Source organism: Trichechus manatus, unplaced genomic scaffold (genome assembly GCF_000243295.1).
Source record: "Trichechus manatus latirostris isolate Lorelei unplaced genomic scaffold, TriManLat1.0 scaffold00139, whole genome shotgun sequence".
Lineage (NCBI taxonomy): Eukaryota > Metazoa > Chordata > Mammalia > Sirenia > Trichechidae > Trichechus > Trichechus manatus.
In genome coordinates, this window is record NW_004444075.1 from 1,140,016 (window position 1) to 1,165,978 (window position 25,963).

Genomic DNA, 25,963 nt, shown 5'->3' on the forward strand with positions numbered 1-25,963 from the left:
TTGTCTAAAACAAAAGGTTAAGAGTCCTGATAAGTTTTTATCCTCAAATTTCTATATAAGAATGTCTTAGGTCACTACTAGATTAACTTTGGAATATTATTTTTACAAAGTCAGCTCAAGATTTCCTAGCTAACTTCTTGGCAGCTGGTTTTAAAGAATCATTTGCTTTTATTTTATATTATTATTTTTTTTAAGTTGGAAGAATGCAAGTAAGTATTTTAGCTATTTGGTTCTGGAGCTCAGCAACAATAACCACTCCCCTGACTGAAAGTCGTAAAATTAGCTCCTGATATCAATGACACTTCACATGGATAGACCCACAGACCTTTGTTAATTGATTTGTGGTTTGGGGTAATTAGTTATTGTGCTAGATTGTCTTCCATATTTCTTGAGACTTGGCCTTTAATTTATCTTCCAAGGTGCCATTCATTAACTGGGCCACAAAATGAAGTCCTGCCTATTGATGTAGGAAAGAAATATAATTAATATAATCAATGTCAACCACTGTCATGGATTGAATTATGTCCCCCAAAAAATGTGTGTATCAGTTTGGGCAGGCCATGCTTCCTGGTATTGTGTGGTTTTCCTATGAATTGTAAATCCTGCCTCTATGATGTTGATGAGGGAGGATGGGCAGCAATTGTGTTGGTAAGGCAGGACTCAGTCTACAAGATTGGATTGTATCCTGAGGCAATGTTTTGAGATATAAAAGACAGAAGTGAGCAGTGAGACAGGGGGACCTTATACCATCAAGAAAGCAGTGCAGGGAGCAGAGTGCGTCCTTTGGACCAGGGTCCCTATGCTGAGAAGCTCCTGGTCTGGGGGAATACTGATGAGAAGGTGGAGAGAGAGAAAGCCTTCCCCTGGAGCTGATGCCCAGAATTTGGACTTTTAGCCTACTTTGACTGTGAGGAAATAAACTTCTCTTCGTTAAAACCATCCACTTGCGGTATTTCTGTTATAGCAGCACTAGATGACAAAGACAACCATACAACCACAAAATTCATATTTTAGTCAAGTGTAACTATTATACCAAGTCTTGAGTACTATAGTTTTATTACTTTTATTTCTTCATTTTATATTATCCTTCCATTGGAATGGAAACCCTGGTGGCACAGTGGTTAAGAGCTACGGCTGCTAACCGAAAGGTCGGCAGTTTGAATCCACCAGGTGCTCCTTGGGAACTCTATGGAGCAGTTCTACTCTGTCCCATAGGGTCTCTATGAGTCGGAATCGACTTGACGGCAACATGTTTGGTTTTTTGGTTTTCTGTCAGAATTTAGCATGCACAATATATTCCTCTTGATGCAGTCTCCTATCCCTTTGCTGTTTGAAATCCACTTAAACTATTTAGCTGTAGATCGCTCATAACTATCTCCTTGTCAAAACCAGTGATGTAAAAGTAAATAAATAAATAGAATAAAAATTCTTATTTTTATTAGGCCACTGTTTCTCAAACTGGAGTCATGTGTACACCTGCTTTAAGGAAAAATAATTATCGCAGACCTTCATTTTTTACTTATACTGTATCTATTATAAAGCTGCTTACATATGCTATTACAAAAGCAGGTCTAAACTCCCTATGTTTTTAGGTTTTATTCAACTGTAAAGCCAAAACAAATGTACATATTGTATAAAACAAAAGTAACAAAATTTGAGTCAGCAACATTGACTTAATATGACATGATATTGTTTTGCTGAAATTAAATTGCATTACCACAGTGTAGCTTGCCTATGTTTACTGTGGTATATGTGGATATGATTTTTCTGTAAGTTTTTTTCAACTAGTATAAAAATTTTTGGTAGCATGCCCCATAATTCCATTTGACTTTCATTTGGATCAAAAGCTTCATGAATGCTTTAAGACAACCTCTGTTGTTCTCACACTGCCCATGATGATAGCCTCTACAAGTTGGGACAGTGTCATCATAAATAACGATAACAAGTCTCAATTGGTTGTCAGTTGACTGAAATTCTGCCATTCCTTGCCCTCAGCATATTACTTTTGACTTTGACAATTTCTCTCTGCCACTGCTATCTTATTTGCCTCACACTTTGATTATTTCAGTAGCCTCCTCATTGATTTTTCTGTCTCCAATCTCTCACTTTCAGTCTACCCTACATAGTATTTTCAAACTCATTTTTTTTTAATCCCAAGTATACACCTTTTCCTTACTTACCAACTGTCTTGTTATCTGACATTTCGCATTTATGCCAATAATAAAAATTCTACTATCCAACTGTTTTGCACGTTAATGATGTACATCTGGCAATAAAGAATGCAAGAGTAATGCTGGCTGTGATGGTTAAGGTTAGGTTTGAACTTGGCTGGGCCATGATTCTCAGTGATTTGGAAGTTATATAGTGATGTAATTTGGCAGTTATGTAATGATGTAGTCATCCTCCATTTTGTGATCTGATGTGGTCATCCTCCATTTCTGCATAATGCCAGTTTTGCATAACGACCTGGTCTTGGAACCTAACCATGTTGATTAAGTGAGGAGAGGGTGTATTATGTAAAATTCTACAATCTCACAGTGGCTTTTCTTTGCTGGGCTATCAGGCTCCTCACTCACCTTTGCTGGTAGCCAGACTCATCTCCTCATCCCTTCATCAGACTATGCCCTCTTTGCTTCTCTTTCCCACTCACCTCTTCACTCCTCTTTCACATAAGTATCCATATATGCACACATGTGGCAAACATGGAACACACACACAAACATACAAAATACCGTAAATCCCTGCCACAGTATTTTGTTCTTTCTTCTATAATGCTGAGTCCTTTCACCTACATGCCCAACCTTTTTCCTGTCATCTAAATCCTGCTGGAGTAATAGACATATATCTGGCCTATTCCAGGATGTGTGGTCACCCTAAGCCTAAGCCCACACTGATAACTCTTTAGATCAAAATCTTTATTTTATTTATGATACATATTGCATATTTTTCTCTGATTGTTCTGGGTATGTTCTGTCCTGGGTACATTGTGGAGTCCCTGGGTAGTGCAAACGGTTAAGCACGTGACTACTAGCCAAAAGTTTGGTGGTTTGAACGCATCCAGAGGTGCCTTGGAAGACAGGCCTAGAGATCTGCTTCTGAAAGATCACAGCCTTGAAAACCCTATGGAGTAGTTCTACTTTGCACACAATGGGCTTGTCATGAGTATGAATTGACTCCACAGCAACTAACAACAAGAACAGGTAGACGTTAAGGCCATGTGGGCAGGTGCTATATTTTGTATGGTTTCTTGTACAATGCAGAGTGTAGAAAAAGGAAGTATAAACCAATGGTTAAGAACACAGATTTAGGAGTCAGAAGGAACTAGATTCATATCCTATCTCTACTACTTCATACTACCTGTGTTAGCTTGGTATGTTATCTAATCTCTGACTTTTCCCATCTACAAAATGGATCATTATATCTACCTCGTAAGAGTGGTGTGAAGGCCAATGGAGATCGTTGGTGTGAGGTGATAAGAATTTGTGACTTAAACCAGTTGCTGTCTAGTCGATTCCAACTCATAGTAGTGACCCCATGTGTGTCAGAGTAGAATTGAGCTCCATACGGTTTTCAGTGGCTGATATTTTGTTAGTAGATTGCCAAGCCTTTCTTTAAGGTGCTTCTGAATGTATTTGAACCACCAGCCTTTCAGTTAGCAGACGAGCATGTTAACCACTTGCACCACCAGGTACTCCTGTTTGTGATATATCCATTGCCGTCGATTCGATTCTGACTCATAGCAACCCTATCAGACAGAGTAGAACTACCCCATAGAGTTTCCAAGGAGTGGCTGGTAGATTTGAACTGCTGACCTTTTGGTTATCAGATGTAGCTCACTGTGGCTCTTAACCACTGCACCACCAGGGCTCCATGTGCCATAAGGGTGTGATATAGTCAGTGCTTAATAAAATGGCAACCTTTATTGGTAACTTTTTGTGACCATAGTTAATGCTTTATGAATGTTATATGAACTCATCCATTAATTCCCTTTTTTACACATCCTGAAATTCTCATTGGCTTATAGGTTGATGTAACAGTGACCACAGTGGCAGTTTCAGGAAGACTAATTTCATACCATAATTTTTAGGAAAATGAGCAAAAAAATGCCACAGGGATTGCTGAGGAACAGAGAGATCACCACAAGCCATACATGTGTGGTCTCCAGCTCCCCTTCTTCCACTCTCCATGAACATTTCCCACAGAAATGTGCTGCATTACTGTGTCCTCTGAATGTATTAAACTGGTGGAGTGAGCAAGAGACTGCTTGCTCTCTGTGAGGGATGGGACATGAGAGGAGACATTCTGCTTCAGTGTTTGGGAGCTGAAGAATATCATAAATCTAATTGTTCTGCACACAATCCCAGCTCTACACCCTATGGACTACTAATGAGCTTCTAGTCTTCCTCTGGAGGCCTCCTCTTTCTCATCTGAAAAATGAAGGGGTTGGATCGGGTGATCTCTAAGGATCCCTTCTAGCTGCAACAATCTGAGTCTGAAGAAAAGCTTTCAGCAATTTAGAGGGAGCCTAAACAAAAGAGAGGAGTGAAAAAAGTACCTCTTTTCTCAAACTCTGTGTCTTTGTGTCTTGCTCAATTGAACAGAAGAGTCGATACAGACTGTGATTTCTGGCTGATGTGCAACAAAGCCCAAACCAAATGATGGAAAAAAGAAACGGGGGTACCCTTAGAATTCTCTTGGTTCTACTAGAATGAAACTATGAAACACTTTTTATTTTAATCAAAAAGGTTAACTCAAAGCAATTACCACTGTTTTACCACTGTGGGCTCCAAGTGATACTTTGTACTCTCCCTGATAGCCATCTGTTTGGCAAACAACACAGACATTTCAAGAATCATGGCTGGGAGTTGCTGCAAGTGTCAAAAATTATGGCTCTTTTAGACTCAGCCTGATTATCAGCTTCCGTACATTTACAAAAGGGTTAAGAGAAGAAAAAAAATCTATCTAAATATATAAATATATTTATGCAATATATTTTGTATAATATTATACATACACGTAGAGACAGAGAAAAAGAGAGCCCTGGGGATGCAATAGTTAAGCACTCAGCTGCTAACTGAAAGATCGACAGTTCTAACCTACCCAACAGCTCCGTGGTAGAAAAGAAGAGCTGGCATCTGCTTCTGCAGAGATCACAGTCTGAGTAACCCTACTGGGCAGTCCTACTCTGTCCTGTGGGGTTGCTATGAGTTGGAATTGACTCAATGGCCCATAGCAACTATATCTATATCCATATCTATATTAGGTATATATATTTATAAATAGATATAGATATATATACAGAGAGAGAGAGATATGGAACCAAACCTGTTGCCATCAAGTCGATTCCAACTCATGCCACCTTTATAGGACAGAGTTGAATTGCCCCACAGAGTTTCCAAGGAGTGGCTAGTGGATTCGAACTGACAGCCTTTGGGTTAGCAGCCAAGCTCTTAACCACTGTGCCACCAGGGTTCTCTCTCTGTATTTCCCAGATGAAATATTCACTCCTGGGTCTTACAGATTATAAATGTTAACTCTGTCTACACTTCTTACAAGGTGGTTTCTCCAAGATATTAATTCACCATCCCCATCTCTCATATATATTCATTTCTGTTGTTCTTGCTTTACTACAGACCTTTATTGTTTTCACCTGGACTATTACAGTAGTCTCGTAATTGTTCTTTTTCTCTAGTATCAAGAATCTTACACATTCCTGCCAAAGAATTTTACCTAAAGGTAAAATTATCATGTCACTTATCATGTCATTCCTCCCTACATACAGTAATGCTAAAATTCTTTAGCCCAAAACAGAGGGGCCTCTATGATATCAGGTTCAGGCTACTTTTCCCACCTCTTCTCCCCCTCCTTGTTCTGATCACTCTTAGACTATCAGTTTGGACTATTCAAAATTTCCCACGTAAGCCTGGAACTTTCCTTTTTCATACCTTTGCTTATGCTGTCCTTTCCTTCTAGTGAGTTTCTTACTCTGTTCTTTCAACCCTGCCATCTCTTTACATCTTTCAAGGTCCACCTTGGGTCCCACAGAGCCCATAAAGATGACCAAGTATCCCCAAGGCCAAAGCAATTCCTCCCTCTTGTGTGCCACATTTGTCTGTGGCTCCCTCATCACAGGTGACACTCTGTCAACATTTTAAATTATATGAAGCTCTAAAACATCTTATATGTTCAACAAATATTTTTTAAAATTAAAGAAACTGACATTCCAGGTTATCTAGTCATGACTATGTTCCTTAGCTTATGATAGAAATTCAAGTTGCCATAAAACAACAGAAATCATACTTGTTCTTACTATTAACATAATTCTTACTGGAACCCAGATTTGTAAAAAGAGGGGAACATAGTAGATCAGCCCTTCTCAAAGTTTGTTTTGTAGAATATTGGTTCTATAGACTTTTTATTTCTTCCTACTAATAAAGAAAAAAGTTGTAGGGTGAAGGTGAAGTTAGTGTTGGAAATGCTCTGTAATGTGTCCCTGTCTGTCATTCTGCTAAGGGTTCTATGAGAACCAGTGGCACAGGACCCTATGTTAGCTGGTTCCACCCTGCCTATCCCATACCGCTCTTCCCAGTGCTCCCTCTGCTCCAGCCACATTTAGAAAACACGTCCAGCTTGTGTCATCTTAGGTCATTTGCATTTGTGTTCCCTCTGCCCACAATGCTCTTCCCCAGAGCTTTTCAACGCTCATTCCTTCACCTCATTTGGCCTCTCTGCTCAAAGGATATCTCACCTAAAGGCTTCCTCATTATCTAAAACAGCTCTCATCCCTTGCTGCCCTCTGCTTTCTTACCCTTAATTTTTCCTCAGAACTTTTACCATTCCCTAAAATAAAACTTATTTTTACTTGTTTACTGTCGGCCTCTTGGACTAGAATACAAGTTTCATGAGGGCAGAGTGTTTCTCTTCTTTACTTTTACATCCATACCAGTTAAAATAGCTCATGACATGAAGTAGGTACTCAATAACTGTATCTTGAATAAAGAGTGAATAAAAAATCCTGTTTGCATTTTTCTAATCCAGCATTTTCCCCACTTATTTAATCACAGATATACTGGGAAATGTCATTTTCATGGATTTGTATTCTGTATCCTTAGAGGGGCTGAGAAGTCTGGATCAAAAAAGCAAAGAGATTAAGCAAGATCCATGGTCAATCAACAGTTACTTATAACCAAAAACCAAACCCATTGCTGTTAAGTCGATTCTGACTCATAGTGACCCCACAGGACAGAGTAGAACTGCCCCATACAGTCTCCAAGGTGCGCCTGGTAGATTCGAACTGCCGACCTTTTGGTTAGCAACTGAGCTCTTAACCATCGTGCCACCAGGGCTCCTATAGTGGGCCAGTACCGATTAAAAAACAAAAAAAGAAAGAAATGCTGAGCATTAAACAGAAAAGCAAGAGGAAGTAGCAGTCTGGTGACAGAAAACAGAAGGACATCTTTAAAGTAACGGTATGTTAGACACAAAATCTAGTGCTAGATAATTAAAGGTCATTAGCCATTCTTAGAAATTAAAAGAGAAGCCAAACAATGTATTCTAATCGAGCATAGTCATCTTGATAATCAATTGTGTTGATAAAGTGCCTCCAATTAGAAGTGTTTATGTTTATGTTATTGTTGGAAGGCTTCAAAGCAAATAACCATATGACAAAAAGAGCCAATCCAGAAGAAATACACACAGTGCTGAAATTTGTATATGATCATACTTTGTAAACTCTTGGGACCTACATAACATCAGGCTTCAAAACTATATGCAAAGATGCGACTTCAAACACACTATCAGCAGCACAGATGTTCTCATTTATTTTGGCATTAATAGTTAGGTGCTAAGAATTTAACTCTTGGCTTCAACCTTGGTTTTCTTCATAAACCATTGAGAATATATTGCCAAAACTCCTGATCGTATCACAAGATGGAAAGAGGTGGGTGTAGTTCTTAATGAGTTTCCTTTCTCACATTTTCTGCCTCCCATTCCCCTTCCCTAGACACCTGAAATTCAGTTTCATATTCGGATGAATGAGGGAATGCTTTGTAGGGTAGTGGACTCTTAAACTTTGTGATAAACTATGAAAGTTCTCTATTTTATGGCGAATCCTCAACCCATAAAAATCTTTTTTTCTGAAAAAAAAAAGGCTAATTATTCCAAATTTTCTTCAGTCTTTGCTCTCTAGTTACTCCTTCCTATGTGCCTACAAGCAAACTCACCTACATATCCTAAAACAGTCCAACCAATCCTATTGACCCTTTGAGGTTCTATGCTGTCTTCCTTCTTCCTTTTACCATCAATGCTCTGGACATAGTGGTTTAAGTAGAATAGAATGCTGCCTCCCTTTCTTCACCATTCATAAACTGCTTATAAACTAATTTCCGCTCGTAAAATTCTACTCAAAAGTCTACACATAACTCAATCATCAAGTCCAATGGCCTTTACCTACTTTGCATCCTCCTTGCTCCAGCTGCAGTATTTGACACGTTGGCCACACCTTCTTTCTTGGAATCTGTGGCTCTTTCCTACCTTACTGTCATCTGCATTTGGGAGTTATTCCTCTTTTTAGCCTAACAAATGCAGGCACTCCCCTGAGTTTTGTCTTCAGCCCTCATCTATGCTTATCATATACTTTCTCCATGGGTAACTCCATCTAACTAGCCCATTCTTTGCAGGTAATGTCCAAATTTAGGGTATACATCTATGGTATCAATCTTGCCTCCCCCTATTTTAGCTCTTAACATATACTCTGCTTAATTGTAAAATTACTTCTGTTTTATAATTTGTTACTTCCTTACTTTTCTTCCTCACTTCAAGTTCAAGCCTTTATCATTTCTTGCCATGAGTATTATAATAGCTCCCTAATTCCATCCCTGCTGCAACCCTGGCTCAAGTCATCCTACATATTGATGCCAGGTGCTGCCCTACTGCTCATGAGTCCCCAGTGTTTGCCCACCTACCATCTAGCAGTAAGTTGTACCTTTTCAGCTGTCATAGCCCCATGACATTTTAAAAACAATGTAATTGAATTTCTTATTGTAAAACGATATGTGTTTATTTAGAAAGTATATAAACTAGAGAAGAAAACATCCTATCATTTAATTTCCCTACCTTCATTGGTTTTCTTGTTGTCCCATTATTATAATCCAAGCAGACTGTGGGTCTTTACCCAAATACATCTTACATTTTCCTGTTTCCATGCTTTCCATGTTATTTACATACTCCTAGCCCACCCAATTTCAGGCTCTTGAAATTTTATTCAGCCTTTACTGCCCATCACGTAAGTCTATTTCTCTAAGAAGCTTTTTCTGTAGTGGAGATTGGTGCTGACATATGTAAAGCATGCTGTGTTACACCTTGAAAGTAGGAAGTTATTCCTCCCTGGTGTGTTTTATATTCTAGTATTCTGCCTTTTTCATAGTTGTATAACTGTTTTTTTAGTCAAGTACTTGATGTATTCAACCACTAGACTCTAAGATTCCTGAATGTATCTTATACTCAAATTGTAGCATTGTGCTGTTTGCATGGGAGGGTGGGATTAAAAGGGAAAAGTTGGAAAATAGAAATGGGAAATGTCAGAAGGTGGAGGAAAGAGACCTTAGCCCTATACAGAAGATGAATATTCTAACAGAGAGGCAAAAACTCTAAACTGATTCTATGACAGAGTCCAATTCAAAAGTGTAGGTGGAGTGAATGTTGGAGGATGTACACTACTGGCACTGGTGGTGTCAGATGTAGAGCTGGTTCATACTCAGCTTCATCCACTGCAGATACAACAAAGACTACCAGCAGCATGTCTCCATCCCTGAAGTTGGCAAGGTTTATCTGGCTGTCTGTGTAGTTTTGCTGGCTGCTGTCAAGTCAGCTCCTGCCTCATGGTGGCCCCATGCACAAATGGGTTCAGACTATTGTGATCTATAAGGTTTTCATTGGCTGATTTTTTAGACATAGAATGCCAGGCCTTTTCACCTAGTATGTCTTAGTCTGTAAGCTCTGCTGAAATCTGTTCAGCATCATAGCAACACACAAGCTTCCACTGACAGACAGGTAGTAGCTGCACATGAGATACATTGTCTGGGAATTGAATCTGGGTCTCCCACATGGAAGGCAAAAATTCTACCACTGAACCACTACTGCCTCCTAAACCAAACCGGTTGCCATCAAGTTGACTCCAACTCATGGCAACCTCATTTGTGTCAGGGTAGAACCATGCTCCATAGGGTTTTCATGGCTGATTTTTTGGAAGTAGATTGTAAGACATCATATCCTGCCTACCATGCCATAACTGTAAGAAAACATTCCAAATCTGCGTGGTGCTCACAGGTTGTACCTCATTTCTAGATAGCCAGGAGGCCTTGAGAAAAAGGGCACCAATAACTAATATGGATTGCTCCATAAATATCACATCCTTATGATCAGATCATGAATAAATGTTAGCACATGGAAAGTAGCTTTTATTACAAGAATCAGACAGCATACAACAGGAAAAGTTCCATCATGAGCAGTCCTCCCTCAAAAGCTGTTTGGGCAGAGATGAGGACTCCTTCTTGTACACCTACTTTGTGTCGTGGGTGAGGAGCTAAAATGGTATATACTACCTACCGCCAGTCTCCTCTTGGCCAGGTAGGTCCACTTAGGTCGACTGTAAGCTTCTGCTGTGTGTGCCCCACCTGCACCATAGCTGAGGAGACTCAGAAAACTTCCTCTCCCAGCTATTTCATACCCCAGCCTAGTTGACTAATTGTACCTTACTAACCCTGCTAACAAACATCATACTGCATCAAGCCCCCCTGAATTTTCGAGGAGGAGCAGGGTGGTTAGCCCAGAATTGTATATTTTTAACCCTGCTTACAAACATCAAAGGGGCCTGGGTTGTGCAGTGGTTAAGCCCTTGACTGCTAACCAAAAGGCGGGTTGTTAGAACCTACCAGCTGCTCTGTGGGAGAAAGATGTGGTAGTCTGTTCCCATAAAGATGACAGCCTTGGAAACCCTATGGGGCAGTTTCTACTCTGTCCTACAGGGTCACTATGAGTCAGAATCGACTCAACAGCAATGGGTTTGAAAAACACGAGTCCCCAGTCTGGGTGGGGGTTTGTTATGACGCCCTCACCAGGGACAGGAATGGAGAAAACCGGGGCGGTCTGGCTTGTCCGAAGGACTTACTCCTCACATAGATTACGAGGCATCTCTTCTGAGGAGCCTCTGGGTAGATGTAATCCTTCAAACTTTTGGTTAGCTGTGAGCATATTAACTGTTTGCACCACCCAGCAAATGGCAGACGTGGGAGGGGCTTGAAAAACCCAGGAAACCCAAGAGATTGTACAGCAACAGGCCACGGATGCAGAGTAACTTCCCCCTTGAGATTCAGGGACTTCTGTCTCTTGATGCTGAGCTGTTGAAAATATTTCCACCTCCCTGCAGATGGATAAGCATCACTGCTGTTTTGACAAGTTTGGCTCCCTGTGGGCAGCTGAGTTACTGCTGCATTTTCATTACATAAAATCTCCTCAGGAAGTGCATTTAGAATTCAACTAGAATAAGTGCACTGGCAGCTTTGCCATATGTCTAAATGGGTACTTAGGATTTAGTGAAACTTGGTAGAGGGGCAAGAGTGGTGAAGGCAGGAAAACTGCTCTATTGGCACGAGAGCAAGGTGATGGGGGATTATAGTCAGACTGTAGCCATGGAGATAGTGGAATTGGTCTGACTTGATGTGTGGATGTAGGGTGTAAAGAATACACACGAATCAAGCATGAATGTCTGAGAGTGGGTGAGGGTCACTTTCTGTGATGGAAGGGAAGGGAGGCGCTGATTTGGGAGGGAGGCAGAGTGGGTCTAAATTAAATTGAGCTTTGGTCTTTTCACCTTAAAATATCTGTTAGACATCCAAGTGGAGATATATATATCTGGAATTCAGGGTAGAGTTCTAAACTAGAGAGATAAATTTAAGATTCATCAGCATAAAGGTGATATTAAAACCAAGTGACAGACTGAAATGACATTAAAAAAAAAACAAACCCATTGCCATCAAGTTGATTCTGACTCATAGTGACCTATCTATAGGACAGAGTAGAACTGCCCCATAGAGTTTCCAAGGAGCGCCTGGTGGATTTGAACTGCTGACCTTTTGGTTAGCAGCCATAGCACTTAACCACTATGCCACCAGAGTTTCCAAAATTACATAAAGTGTATATAAAATGAGGTTTAAAAGGTGCTGGCTTAAATCCTAGGGCAGTTCAACATTAGACAGAAAGAGAAAGAAAGAGCCAGAACTGAGCAGTTGCATATCTGTACAAGGTACTCGCTGTCTGCGCAAGAATTGAGACTTAAAAAGGGGAACTAGACAGAAGGGTTTTTTTTTTTTTTTTTAAATTTTACTATTGAGAGTGTGTCATATGTTTTTATATAACTCTCACAATAACTCTGTAGAATAACTGGTAACATCTCCATTTTAAAGAGATGAAGGCGAGACTTGGAGGAGTTAAATAACAGGGAACAGAGCTGATTTTCTTTAGTATCATTATGTTCAAATTTTTATTCGTTGGTATTGATACCTGCCACATTTCCCAGGCTAGTTTCAGAACAGCATAAACTATAATCTACAGGTATAGATGAGCCTTATTTTTATTGGAAACCCTGGTGGTGTAGTGGTTGAGTGCTATAGCTGGTAACCAAAAGATCAGCAGTTCAAATCCACCAGGCACTCCTTGGAAACTCTATGGAGCAGTTCTCCTCTGTCCTCTAGGGTCTGACTATGAATCGGAATCAACTTGATGGCAATGGGTTTGGTTTGGGTTTTTTGGTTTATTTTTATTGAATGGCTTAAGAGTAATCTCTGGCGTCCGACTGCCTAGATGTATGCCCTGCTACTGTTGACAAGGACTTCCCTCCTTGTTCTATGTCTCTTGTTATCCGGAATAGAATCAGACACCTTAGAGTTTTGCATGTTAATTTCCTCCTAACTGGGGGGTGAGGGGAAGCAGTTATCCCAAACTCCAGAAGACTGTCAACTTAGAGCAAGAGAAAATGGTTGTTTACATTTATAAATACTTGAGCAACAAACTTGCATTTACAGAATGTTTTCGTGACTAATGTCTTTTATAATCAATAACTTTTTCTTTTATCTGGCTGTTACTTTGAAGCAATTAAAATTGCCATCTTGTTTGAGCTCTTGTACACAGAAAAGCATAGTTACATTGTACAGGAACTAGAAAATGGTAGTTGTATATCTGGATCTACATACTCCTTTCTTTTTTAGAGATTTCTCCTATGTGTTTTTCCACACTCTAAGGTATGTAAGAAGTAATTTGTTGTTGTTGTTCCTTAAAAAATAAAACAACTGTAAATTAGCTTCACTCCAAGTTTCAGGTCCCATCCAGCCAGGCTAGAAGGAAGTCAATCTCTATTATTTTGAGGTCTTCTCCTGTCACAGCTCTTATATTACATTGAAACTTTGAGAAGTCTTCTCTGCATCAGTCATCAGCCACTGATATGTCTATTTCCTATTCATCATGGTACTTTCAGGCCTCTTCATTTCACTGCATCTAAGCTTGAGAAGCTCAGGACAACAGAATATTTGGCAAAGCTGACCAAAGGCTGTCTTCCCTAGATGCATGTCATAGACAATCTAGTTAGTTCAGGCAGCTCTGGCTTTCATTGCTGCTAACATCCCTGCAGCATAAACTTTAAATGACAGCCTAAAAAAATAAGAGGAAGAAGAAAAAACACAGAAAAAGACAAATTTTTATCTCAAAAATTATTTTGCCATGTCTTACATATATTTAAATGCAGCTGTCACATTTCATATTAGCCTTCTTTTATCCAAACAAAACGAACATTAAACACTTCCTCACTCCTTTAATCATTGATGGTATATTTTCCTGTATCTGATCCAAATATTCTTCTCTCTAAAATTCAAAGGTCAAAACTGGATTCTGTTCTCTGATAATGATCTGATGGAAGCAATTGTATTTTCAACTCATTATGTCTCTCTCTTTACCTTTTTTAAAAAAAAAACACACATTTAAATTTTATACCAGGCCACTTCCCTATCTGTTCTTGAGTTATATTTCTTGGAATATATATTTTCTTTCTCTTCAAAGCAATGTTTAGATACCATCTGACAGTGTCACTAGTTGGAATCTTGCATCTTCTAATGAAAGACATTCCTAGTTTCCAGGTACTTTATAAAACTAGTGAAATGAAAACAAGAGCATAAAAACGTACCAGAACAAATGAAATCAAAATAGTTAAATACATAGAACAGAGTTGTTTTTTGTTCTCTATCCTGGGAACAGAATATGAAAATAGCAATGATCAAAAACAACTTTAGAGACCAAATATATTGTCAACATGCTTTACATTCTTTGATTTTTGCCCACTGCCCAACTATTTCTTATTGAACTGTCATCTATTCTATCAGTAGGAAAAATATGCATATCTGGAGTACTGCAGTTATGTTTTAATAGAATCAAAGAATCACAGGAAGGTTAAGATGAAAGTAATCTTAGAGGGCACTAATCCAATCTTGCAACTGGCAAGAAATCACATCTGCCTTTTTCTGAGATGCAGCAGGAAATCTGTGCTTAAAGGATCCCAACCATAAAGTGAAAAGAATATGGATTTTTTTCATTAGACAGACCAGGGACTCAATCGTCTATTTGCCACTTGAGCAAGTTTTGTAACCCCTTTGAGCCTGTGGAGGTAACAATACCAATCAGTTTGATTATTTGTAAGGAACAAATAAGATAATAGCTATCCTATGATAGGGCGTGAGTCATAGCACATCTCTTTCTCCACTTCAAACACTTCCACTGCTTTCAGAGGTAAACCAAACCAAACCTGTTGCCGATTCTGACTCATGGTGACCCCATGAGTTACAGAGTAGAACTGAGCTCCATAGGGTTTTCTTCGCTGTAATCTTTACCAAAGCATATTGCCAGGGCTTTCTTCCATGGTGCCACTGGGTGGTATCAAACGGTTAACCTTTCAGTTAGCTGTTGTTAGGTGCCGTCAAATCGGTTCCGACTCATAGCGACACTATGTAGAACAGAACGAAACACTGCCCTGTCCTGCGCCATCCTCACAATCTTTGCTGTATTTGAGCCCATTGTTGCAGCCACTGTATCAGTCCATCTTGCTGAGGGTCTTCCTCTTTTTTGCTGACCCTCTACTTTACCAAGCATGATATCCCTCTCCAGGGACTGATCCCTTCTGATAACATGTACAAAGTATGTGAGATGAAGTCTCACCATCCTCACTTCTAAGGCGCATTCTGGCTGTACTTCTTCAAAGACAGATTTGTTTGTTCTTCTGGCAGTCCACGGTGTAGTCAGTATTCTTCACGAACACCATAATTCAAAGTCACCAATTCTTCTTCAATCTTCCTTATTTATTGTCCAGCTTTCTCATGCATATGAGGCGATTAAAAATACCATGGCTTGGGTCAGGCACACCTTAGTCTTCAAAGACACAGCTTTGCTTTTTAACACTTTAAAGAGGTCTTTTGCAGCAGATTTGCCCAATGCAAAACATCATTTGATTTCCTTACTGCTGCTTCCGTGGGCATTGATTATGGATCCAAGTAAAATGAAATCCTTGACAACGTCAATATTTTCTTCATTTATCATGATGTTGCTTATTGGTCCAGTTGGAGAATTTTTGTTTTCTTTATGTTGAGGTGTAATCTATACTGAAGGCTGTAGTCTTTGACTTTCATCAGTAGGTGCTTCAAATTCTCTTCACTTTCAGCAAGCAAGGTTGTGTCATCTGCATATTGTAGGTTGTTAATGAGTCTTCCACCAATCCTGATGCCACGTTCTTCTTCATATAGTCCAGTTTCTTGGATTATTTGCACAGGATACAGATTGAGTAAGTATAGTGAAAGGATACAACCCTGATGCACACCTTTCCTGAATAACATTGCGAAGACTGGGAATTCCAGAACACTTAATTGCACTCATGAGTAACCCATACATCGACCAAGAGAGAGTTCGTAGCCAAGTGCAAACCATTTGTAGCCCAGACCTTAAACTACACAGCCTTGGAATATTTGAAATTAACTACCTTGTAACTGTAAATGTTGCTCTTGTCCAAGCCAAGTAATTCTCCTAATGCCCAGTGTCTTTGAATTTTTTCTCATATGCCAGGTTCCCAAGCACCACCATCATCGTCCTCTTTGCTCTGCTCCATTGTCTTCTAGTTTACAGGACCTCTACCTGAGGTTGTCATGTCCAGAAGTGCACATGTGTCCCCTAAGCAGCACTCACACCTCCTCTGAGTGTGAATTTTGCTTACTACCTCATAAGACTGCTCTTCTTTGATAGTAACCTTGTCCATGACTATCAGAAACAGTCTATGATCTGAAAGCAGTGGCACTTATATCTTCTGAGTAATTTCTTCATTTAGGGATTTTTCCTGTGGTTGAGATGAGAGAGTCTGAGATAGGTTTTAAAGTCCAGGTAGAAGGAAGAAGGAATTTTATGTGTTTGGAGACCCAGAGGCTGCAAAGGCTATTGTTGCTTCTAGGCCAATGGAAACTACCCACCACTGATATTCTCTTATTAAAATTTTCCTATATTTAGATAGTTGTAGAGTTTCTGCAAAGCCTTGGCAATTGATTTTTAATATTCTAATTATAAATTAAATCTTTGGAATTTTTTGGTAGATAATTTTTAATGCTAGGAATATGCTGGCTCATTAAACTTCATGAACCTTGATCTAAATTAAAAAGAGTCCTTCCGCCTTTATCTTATCAGATTATGATGTAAGTGAACTGTGAACCAGGATTCTTAGGATCCTTTTCCTGCTACTTATTGTTGTTGATGCATATGCAAGACTTTTACACTTATTTCCTTCTCCACAAAATGTGTACATTCAACTTGAAGATTTTTTAAAGTCACTTTTATATCCGTGAACCTATGGTTCTGTGTTTTCTTTTCAACTCTCAAAGCTTTACCAATACCAACCAGTACCGCTTACCATCAAGTTGACTCCAACTCATGGTGACCCCATGTGTGTCAGAGTAGAACTGTGCCCCACAGGATTTTCAATAGCTGTTTTTTCAGAAGTAGGTTGCTAGGACATTTTTCTGAGGCACCTCTGGGAGGACTCAAACTTCCAACATTTCTGTTAGCAGCTGAGTGTGTTAACTGTGCACCATGCAGAGACTGCTTACTGATATGAGACCTGCATTGTATTTATTTTTAAACAGACCTGCCAGGTTGAAATCTCACATAGTTCAGTAATCTAGGGCCTGACACATGATGCTCTATTAATATCGATTCATTAGAAGAATGTTTAGTCAAATAACACTCTATAAGATATTGGCTCTAAAATCTTGACCCATAATTTCAATATGGTATGCCCACGGCTTCAAACTTGGAGCATGTAATTAAAAGTTAAATGGTCCCATTTTAGCATTGTAGGAAATCAGCTGCTGGTCAGAAGGAAAGATTTTTCAATTCTGTTTTAATTGGTAATTTTCCTTTGGGGGAACCTGAAGAGCACTAGCGGTTAAAGGAATAAAATCTCAAATAGCAAAACTATTAATGAATAAATTACCCAGCAGGGGAAGATAAGGAGGATTCTAGCTTTTATTTCTACAGTCCGAATGATTTGAGAAGATATCTGCAGTGGGTGACTTGTGATCTAGGTTACTGCAGCAGTCACTGACAGAAAAGAGGGAGAAATAAGCAAATATCATCAACTCATGCATGTCGGCTTTTATTTAAGGAAACGTTTTCTCATGTAGGCACTGATATGTTCAAAAGTGAGACATTTTCTTTTACTTGTTTCTATTTTAAGTGATTGCTTTGACAGGTCTTTGAAGAAACGATTCATTTTCTATCCTGCAGATTCAGTAACTGCCCTTAAACGTCTGATCATGTCATATTTTCCATGGAGGCAACGTTGTGATTTGCTTCCATGGGGCTCGACCGGTCAGTGATGGCTAAAGCTAATGCCATTGAATTGTCAGGCAGCCACTGATTAATTATTTGTCATAATCTCCTGGTGAGGAAATTACTAATGTTATTACTTAACACACCCTTTGCATTTTGCACTTGCAGAATGCTTAAAAATTCATTTCTGGCTATGAGGAAATGACCACGTGTGCTGTTCTTGACAGATGATAAGGAAGTAGTCCCAAGACCACCTGTGTCTTTTCTTTAACACCGTCATGGGCCTCAAGCTTTAAGTTCTGTGGCAGCCTGAGTAGGCCTGTTGCTTTGAATTCCAGCTGAAAAAATAGGATGACTATGTGTGAGGCATTTTAATGTATCATTCTGATCTTCACAGATGGAAGTTAGAAAACAACAAATTAGTTATAAATCTGCTCCTCCAAAAAAAAAAAAAAATTTAACTTACAATTTTTGCTTGGAAGTCAAATACAACATGCAGACTAAAAAAAAAAGTTTTTCCCTAACGTTTATTTATTTTGTTGTTGTTGTTGGGAATAAACACAGCAAAACACACACCAGCTCAACAGTTTCTACATGTACAGGTCAGTGACATTAATTACATTCTTCGAGTTGTGCAGCCATTCTCATCCTCCCTTTCTGAATTGTTTCTCCCTCATTAACATAAGCCTACTGCCCCCTAAGGTTTCTATCTCATCTTTCAAGTTGCTGTTGTCAATTTGACCCCATGCAGATCAGACTAGAATATTTTAAATGTGCTGGAGCAGTTGCAGAAAAAAAGAAAGCAATCTGGTATAAAATTACTCGTTACTGTCAAGTCAGTTGCGACTCGTGGCGAGCCCATGTGCGTCAGTGGAACTGCTCCACAGGGTTTTCAGTGGCTGTGGTCTCACAGAAGTAGATTGCCAGGCTTTTTTTTTGTTTCTGTGGGGCCTCTCAACGGATTCAAACTGCCAACTTTTTGGTTAGTAGTCGAGCACATTAATGGTTTGTACCACCCAGGAACTTTTAATGCCTCATATTTGGAGTAAGCAGTGTTACAAAACACTTTGAACTAACTTTTTGGCCAGAGTTGTCTATTCCTCAATCAGAGTCTTTCCACCAAGTCCATCCATATCAGGAGAGTATTTCTGCACTATTAAAATGATAGATTAGGACTAATATTTCAACTTAAATTTTTAATCAATATATGATAGCTATACTATAATATATAGCTAGATAGAAGAGACTATACTTCTCTCCTACCAGCAAACATTGGAGAGAAACCACTAAAATATATCAGTTGAACAAATGCAAAAACTATTTTTCTCAGATGAGTAGGGGTTTCTGGCACCCTGACAAGCCAATAGAAGAAGTAATATATGTCATGATTTAAAAAAGAAAAGAAAAATCCTTTAGGAAGCACAGCAACAGGTTTAATTTCCAGTTTGACAATAAAGAGTTTGTTAAAGTAAAAAAAAAAATAATAATAATATATATATGTAAAGCAAGGGAGCTTTTCTCAGTCACATTCGAAAATATCAATGCCTTAAAATCTACTGCACATTTTCTACCTCCTATGCAGTAAAACATTGAACCAAATAAACAAGTTATTTGTACAACTGAAACATGGGAATTATGCAAGTCCAACTAAATCTCCCTTTTGCTCAATCAACCATTTGTTTTCCAGATAAGCTCCTACTTTTCTTTGTCACTGGATACATAATTCTTAGGTGTTACCAAACAATGAGGTTGAATTGGTGTTTTAAACTAATTCAGGTTACTATGTGGTCTGTTTGAAATCATTATGACTGCTGTTTATCCAAATGTAGTCATTTCTGGCATCCATGCCTAGTCAAGGATTTCTGTCCAGGAGGTTTTCGGGGCTGCTCTGGTTGGAAGGAGGGCTGTGGCTTAGGAGCTTGTTTAGAACTTGCTTCTGTTTGGCACATTTCCTAAGACCGAACAACAACGATCGTCCGCCTCAAAAACTGGACTAGATGATGAAGATTAAACCACCTCAAGACCACACAGTGTGATTGAAATTCTGAATATTCTGAATACGTTTGACATATACCATGTAAAGGAGGCCCTGGGTGGTGCAAACAGTTAAACGCTGGGCTGCTAACTGAAAGGTTGGTGGTTTAAGCCTGCCCAGAAGCACCTTGGAAGAAAGGCCTGGTGACCTACTTCCAAAAAATCAGCCATTGAAAGCCCTATGGAGCACAGTTCTACTGTGACATGCATGGGATCGCCATGGATTTGAGTCGACTCCATAGCAACCGTTTTTTTTTTTTTTTTTAATACCATTTAAAAGAATTGTTGTTTTCAATTTACATCTGATTTGCCATAATTAGAGCTGCTTTTAAGCAGAATTATAATTACTACCTTTTTCTTTACACAGAAAATACACAATCTGAGAATGTAAAATATTTTCTTGTCTGAAGTGTCATTCAGCAAATATGGATTTCTTTTCAGGCCAGGAGTCCATGAGAGATAGATTTGGCTCCATCTAAGTTAGATGAGCAGGAGGCAACATAATTTATGAGCTGAACTAACAGAAGGGCACTGAGTCAGGTTTCCTTAAACTAATATTATGGTTGGAAAGATGACATGTCAGATGCGTCATTCATTTTAAATACCATATCATTTCAATAAGTCATTTTTATAACTTTAAATATATTACCTAGGTATACTACCAGAAGAAGGTGTGTTTAAATGTGCCAGAGATATCCACTTCACTCCATCCTCTGTTTCTCATTTCCTTTTCCAAAGATGTGTTTATCAGCTATTTTTTATGGGCTGTCCCATATTTTAGTTTTATTCATGCAGTTTTCTTTATTGGTGCCATGAGGCTTATTTGGTTTTCATTGTACATACAGACTCAAGCCATGTAAATATCATCATAGTGTTTCTTCTTTCCTTGCACAAAAAGCAAAAGGAATCTCCTTTTTAGAATCGGTGTCAATGTAGTACAGTCAGAAAAAAATACACAAGATGGATTTGGGGCTATTTTGCATAACAATCTTCATCTGAAACAGCTGTGTTGTATGAGCTATCTGTTTTTCAGAATATTTAAGGTTGCATTTCTTTACTGTGTGAATGCTATACTATTTTCTTTTCTCCTCTTCTCCCCCTAACATCCACCTGTTCAACAGCAGACAAGCCCAGGGAGCACTGAGTGAATCCGATGATCCTGAAACAGGCTGTCTAACAGACAACAAGCCAACTTCTCGACACTTCTATCCTGTCGCCTTACTGCTTGTCAGCTCACACCTGCTAGTCGTGTGGCTTATTTTAAGTCTTGCTTTACTATTAGCCAAATACCAATAAGTTTTACATTGTATTCCTTTCTTTTCTACAAATGACAAGGGACTTTAGATTATGGGGACAATGCTGTCATATTTCTACATTTTCAGATTCACAGAATTTAAAAAAAATGTTTGAATTGTGTTTTTGTTTGTTTTTCCTAAAATCTAAAAAAGTACTAGGCATTAAATGAATTATTTTGCTCTTCTTTGTTGGTTTAAAAAAAAAAAAATTCCCACTGTTAACTAGCTCAAGAAGAATTTTTAAATTACTGTCTTTAGAATAAGACGAACAGAATCCTGAAAGCTTGAAGCTCTGAACCTCCTTTTCCTCTTTCCACTAAATTTATTAAAGAAATTGCAACTGAATTTGTACAATCCAATAAAACCTGGAGACAAGGCCTAGAGATGTGGGAGGTAGCAGATTTAATTTCCACTGTGCTAATATCATTGTTGTCATCAGCTGATAGAACCTTATGTTTGGTTGTTAATCTGTTACTTATGTTATTTCTTTGCTGCAATTAACCCTTTTCTGTCAAGTAACTTTCTGGAGAGAATGGATCTTTATGTTTGTAATTAAATTAACCTGTTTGTAACTATTGTTTGGGTTGATTTGGTCCTCAAAGTACTTTTCTATTCTTTTAACAAGGTCTTGTTTGTGTCTTGATGTGCCATTTTCAGCACTTGTGACTTTTGTACTGTCGTGAACAAGCCCTCTCCCCTTATAAAGCTGAGACTTGGACTAGGCTACTCGGGAAAGCCATTTTCTCTCTTTGTGGCACAGCTAAAATAATGACGTAAAATAGAAATGAAACTTTCCTTTAAAAATCTATAGGGCCAGACTTAATAAATTAAATGCCTTATTCCTAGAACCTGCATCCTTAGGGCTACATATAGATTTTAATGTGTTTTAGAGAGACTGAGAAATTAATTTGTGGAAAAGCTATAAAAGGCAGATATATTTATGAAACTTAAGTGAAGCTGTATTGTGGAGCAAATTATATTTAAAGAGTTTATTAAACCTTATCTGTTTATCTGTTAAGAGCAAAGAGACTTTAATCATCTCTTTCCGAGGGCAATAATGGTATTGGGCCTGGCCTAGGATTTAATTTTGTAAGATGTATCATCACTTGTGGAAAAAAAAAATGTAGAGTTGAATCTTTGTTATTTTTACTTGGACAGTTGCTGCAACTCTGCATTGAACAAATAAAGCATATTTATTTATTCTGTGTTTCATGAGGTTGTACTTTTTCCATTTTCACCAGAGAAGGATGCCGCATAGAGAATGTACTGAAGAATATCAAATGCAGAAAGTATGCTTTCAACATGCTACAGCTGATGGCTTTCCCCAAGTACTACAGACCTCCAGAGGGGACTTATGGAAAAGCTGACACCTAAATTTAACAACATGTAAATAAACAGGAACACAAATATGTTTCAGGTGGATAATCTCTCCACCTTGGTCTTTTTATTCTTTTAATGTCATGACTTTGTTGGGGAAGGTGATCAAGGATGTTGTGTCCAAATCTAGTGTTACTTGAATTAGTTATCAGCATATTACTTTGGAAGAAATGGATTAAACAAAAAAGTATATAATATTGCCATTTCAAGTTCTAAGCTTCTACGTGTTGTTGACCCTCACTGGTTGATACTGGTTCAGAAAGTGTCAATTTCATTCATGGAGTATGGAAATGAAGGCCTAGAGGTGATCCAGAGAGTGCTCTCCCCCAAAATGTGTAAAAGGGTGAGGGAACTCATGTGATGCTGTTTCACAACCTTCCCACAGATAACCTTGGAACCTCTTTGGGATGTTTTTAATTATTTTTCTTGTGAATTAAAATTAGGTAGAGTTAACTCAAAGAGCCCTGGTGGCATGGTAGTTAAGCACTCAGCTGCTAACCAAAAGGTCGGTGGTTGGAACCCACCAGCCACTCCTTGGGAGAAAGATGTGGCAGTCTGCTCCCATAAAGATTACAGCCCTAGAAACCCCATAGGGCAGTTCTACTTTGTCCTATAGGGTGGCTCTGAGTCAGAATCGACTAGATGGCAATGAAACAGGAGAGTTAAGTCATGATCTGGATTACTGAAGCAGCTTAAAGGTGTGCTGGTATACATCTTTGTCATCCTGTCAAGATGGTACTACTTTCCCCATTAGTAAAGCAGTAAAATTATCTTCCTAAACATTGATGTCTTTTCAAAAACAACTTGCATGGTCCTGCTGTGAAAGTGGCAATATAGAAAGTTTAACAATGTAATAGGCAAAACACTGCAAGGAACTGAAACTGCAAGGAAATTAGAGACAGTGAACATGTTGAGGCCCAAAATGAAAATTCCCATCAGCCTGATCTTCATGTATCTCAGGTACATGAAAGTCCGTAAAATATCTTCGAGTTGTTTTCTAGCAGTCATCTTGGTATAAAGTATAAATGGTATAATTATGCATCGTCTGACATAAGTTAAAAACCAAACCAAACCCATTGCCATCCAGTCGATTCTAACTCGTAGAGAGGCTATAGAACAGAGTAGAACTGCCCCATATGGTTTCCAAAGCTGCAAATCTTTACAGAAGTAGACTGCCATATGTTTCTCCCAAGGAATGGCTGCTGGACTTGAACCATCCATCTTTTGTTAGCAGCTGAGCACTTAACCCATTGTACCACCATGGCTCTTTCTGACATAGGTTAGTATATATAAATAACCCTTCTAAAACATATGCAACCACAACTAATGATAAACTGTTGTTGCTGCTAACCAAAAGGTCGGCAGTTCAAATCCACCAGCTGCACTTTGGAAACCCTATGGGGCAGTTCTACTCTGTCCTATAGGGTCACTATTGGCAATGGGTTGGTTGATGTTAGCTGCCATGGAGTTGGTCCCCGACTCATGGCAACCCCATGTGTTACAGAGTAGAACTGCTTCATTGTGTTTTCTTGGCTATAATCTTTATGGAAGCAGTTTTCCAGGGCTTTTCTTCCAGGGAGCCACTGGGTGAATTTTAACTGCCAATCTTTGGGTTAGTGACTGATCCCAAACTGCTTGCACCACTTAGGCTCCCAATGATAAACTGAAACAGTTACCTTCTGTTAAACAGAATTTCGAATTTTTCATTACTCACAATTCATGCTCCCAAAAATTCAGAATTAGAATATGCCTTAAAGATCATCTTGTCTAACACTATTTTTCAAAAACATGTGTAAATTAAGCCACCAAGACGATATGCTCCCAATCCCCCAGCTAGATCACTGCAGAACCATGCTTACAATCTCTCTTAACTTTCTAGCCTGGGACTTGTCTCTCCTCCAAATTACCATGCTAAAGGCTCATGAAAAATTAAGAGAGAATGCTAGTTAGTAAAAAAGAACTTGGGATGTATCACTGGAATTGAAACTTAGAGTTCAAAAGTATGAATAAATGAAACCTAATCTGTCCGCATTTTAAGAATTTATTATTTTTCCTTCTCGTCAAAGAAGCATGCCATCCAGAGCATGAATCTCCCCTGGAAATGCCAGAGGATAATAACGTAGACATCTCTTAGCTAGGTGCATAGCCAATGAATGATATCATGGGGATTTCCATAGCAAATGTGAGCCCTTCTTGCCTAAGATACCTCCTGAAATGAGGATTGCAAACAGATCTATAGCCCTATATTTAGTTCCATCAAATTACTACACATTTTAGATAATCCTTTGGGGATTTTTCACACAAGAAATACTTATCAATTATTATTTTACTAAATGAACTGAGGGCATCATACTTGAAGCTGTTGCCAGATTATTCACAGACTTTTTAATGAATAAGTGCTGTGTATTCGGGATCAACTCATGGGCAAAGTTATCTTGATACTCAACTTTATACATACTCTCTATTTCAGTGACTAGATATCCTCTTTGAATTGTTCAATTCCATTCAAAACGTTAGGTCTTGGGGTTATTTTCATTATCCCATTGGACTTAGGGCAAAGAGGTTGTGATAATAGGGCTCATGAAGCTTCATTGAGTATGTCACATGGGAGTCTGTGTTCCAAGACACCTGAAGTGACTTTTCCTGTAAATAATCTTATAAACAATAATTTTTGTTTGCATTTTTTTAAAGTGAAAACTTTTGACTCAAATATGGAAAAAATATTGGTCAGCTCGAAAGCCAACTGTAGGGCTTTATATTTTTAGGAGACATTTCTGGGATTTTTTTTTTTTTCTTAAATAAATTCTAATATAGAAGTCTCAAAGGGTAGAGGTTACTGTAATACAAATGCACCTGAGTTTTCATTTATCTTTAGTGTAGTCATTTGCAGTTCCTTAAAGGAAGCTTATATTTGTGTACACTTCTAAAATGGATTTTACCAGAAAAATTTATGTTTTACCTCGACAACAATATTGCTCCTTTGCTGAGATATTCCAAACCTCCTTTGGAAAACCACTTTGATATTTCTTAAGTTATTAAAGTTTTGTAAATCAAAGAGCAAATGTTAAACAAAACATTTTAAAATCTCCCTTGTACAAGCACAACATCAGACATGCTTTTCTTTCTACATTTTCATTTAAAAGATACATCAGCAGACCTATTTGAAATTATGTTGGGCCAAAAATTGAACTAAGAAAATGACTTTTCCAAACAATGTAATTTTTTTTCCAAAATTTTTCCCTTTTAATATAATCAAATGTAAGGATTAATTCTGGATTAGCTATCTAACAGAGTCCTAGGGATAAATTTTTTTAAGACGAAGGAGGTTGGAAACCTGATTATGTTTGACCCAG

At 38.5% G+C, this 25,963-nt stretch overlaps 1 protein-coding gene across 8 annotated transcripts in view; it reads left to right on the forward strand.

Moving 5' to 3' along the window:
- The window catches only part of INPP4B (inositol polyphosphate-4-phosphatase type II B), a 961,283-nt gene extending 937,269 nt beyond the window's left edge, over positions 1 to 24,014 (forward strand). For 5 of the 8 annotated variants that reach the window (XM_023739719.1, XM_023739717.1, XM_023739718.1 and 2 more), the window contains one exon: positions 22,475 to 22,607. In XM_023739719.1, the coding sequence (XP_023595487.1) occupies positions 22,475 to 22,607 (133 nt within the window). Of the gene's footprint in view, positions 1 to 4,024; positions 5,124 to 22,474 lie in introns of those variants that run through there. The other 3 variants (XM_023739716.1, XM_004385466.3, XM_023739722.1) reach the window with 3 other exon arrangements.
- Positions 24,015 to 25,963: the final 1,949 nt, after the last annotated feature.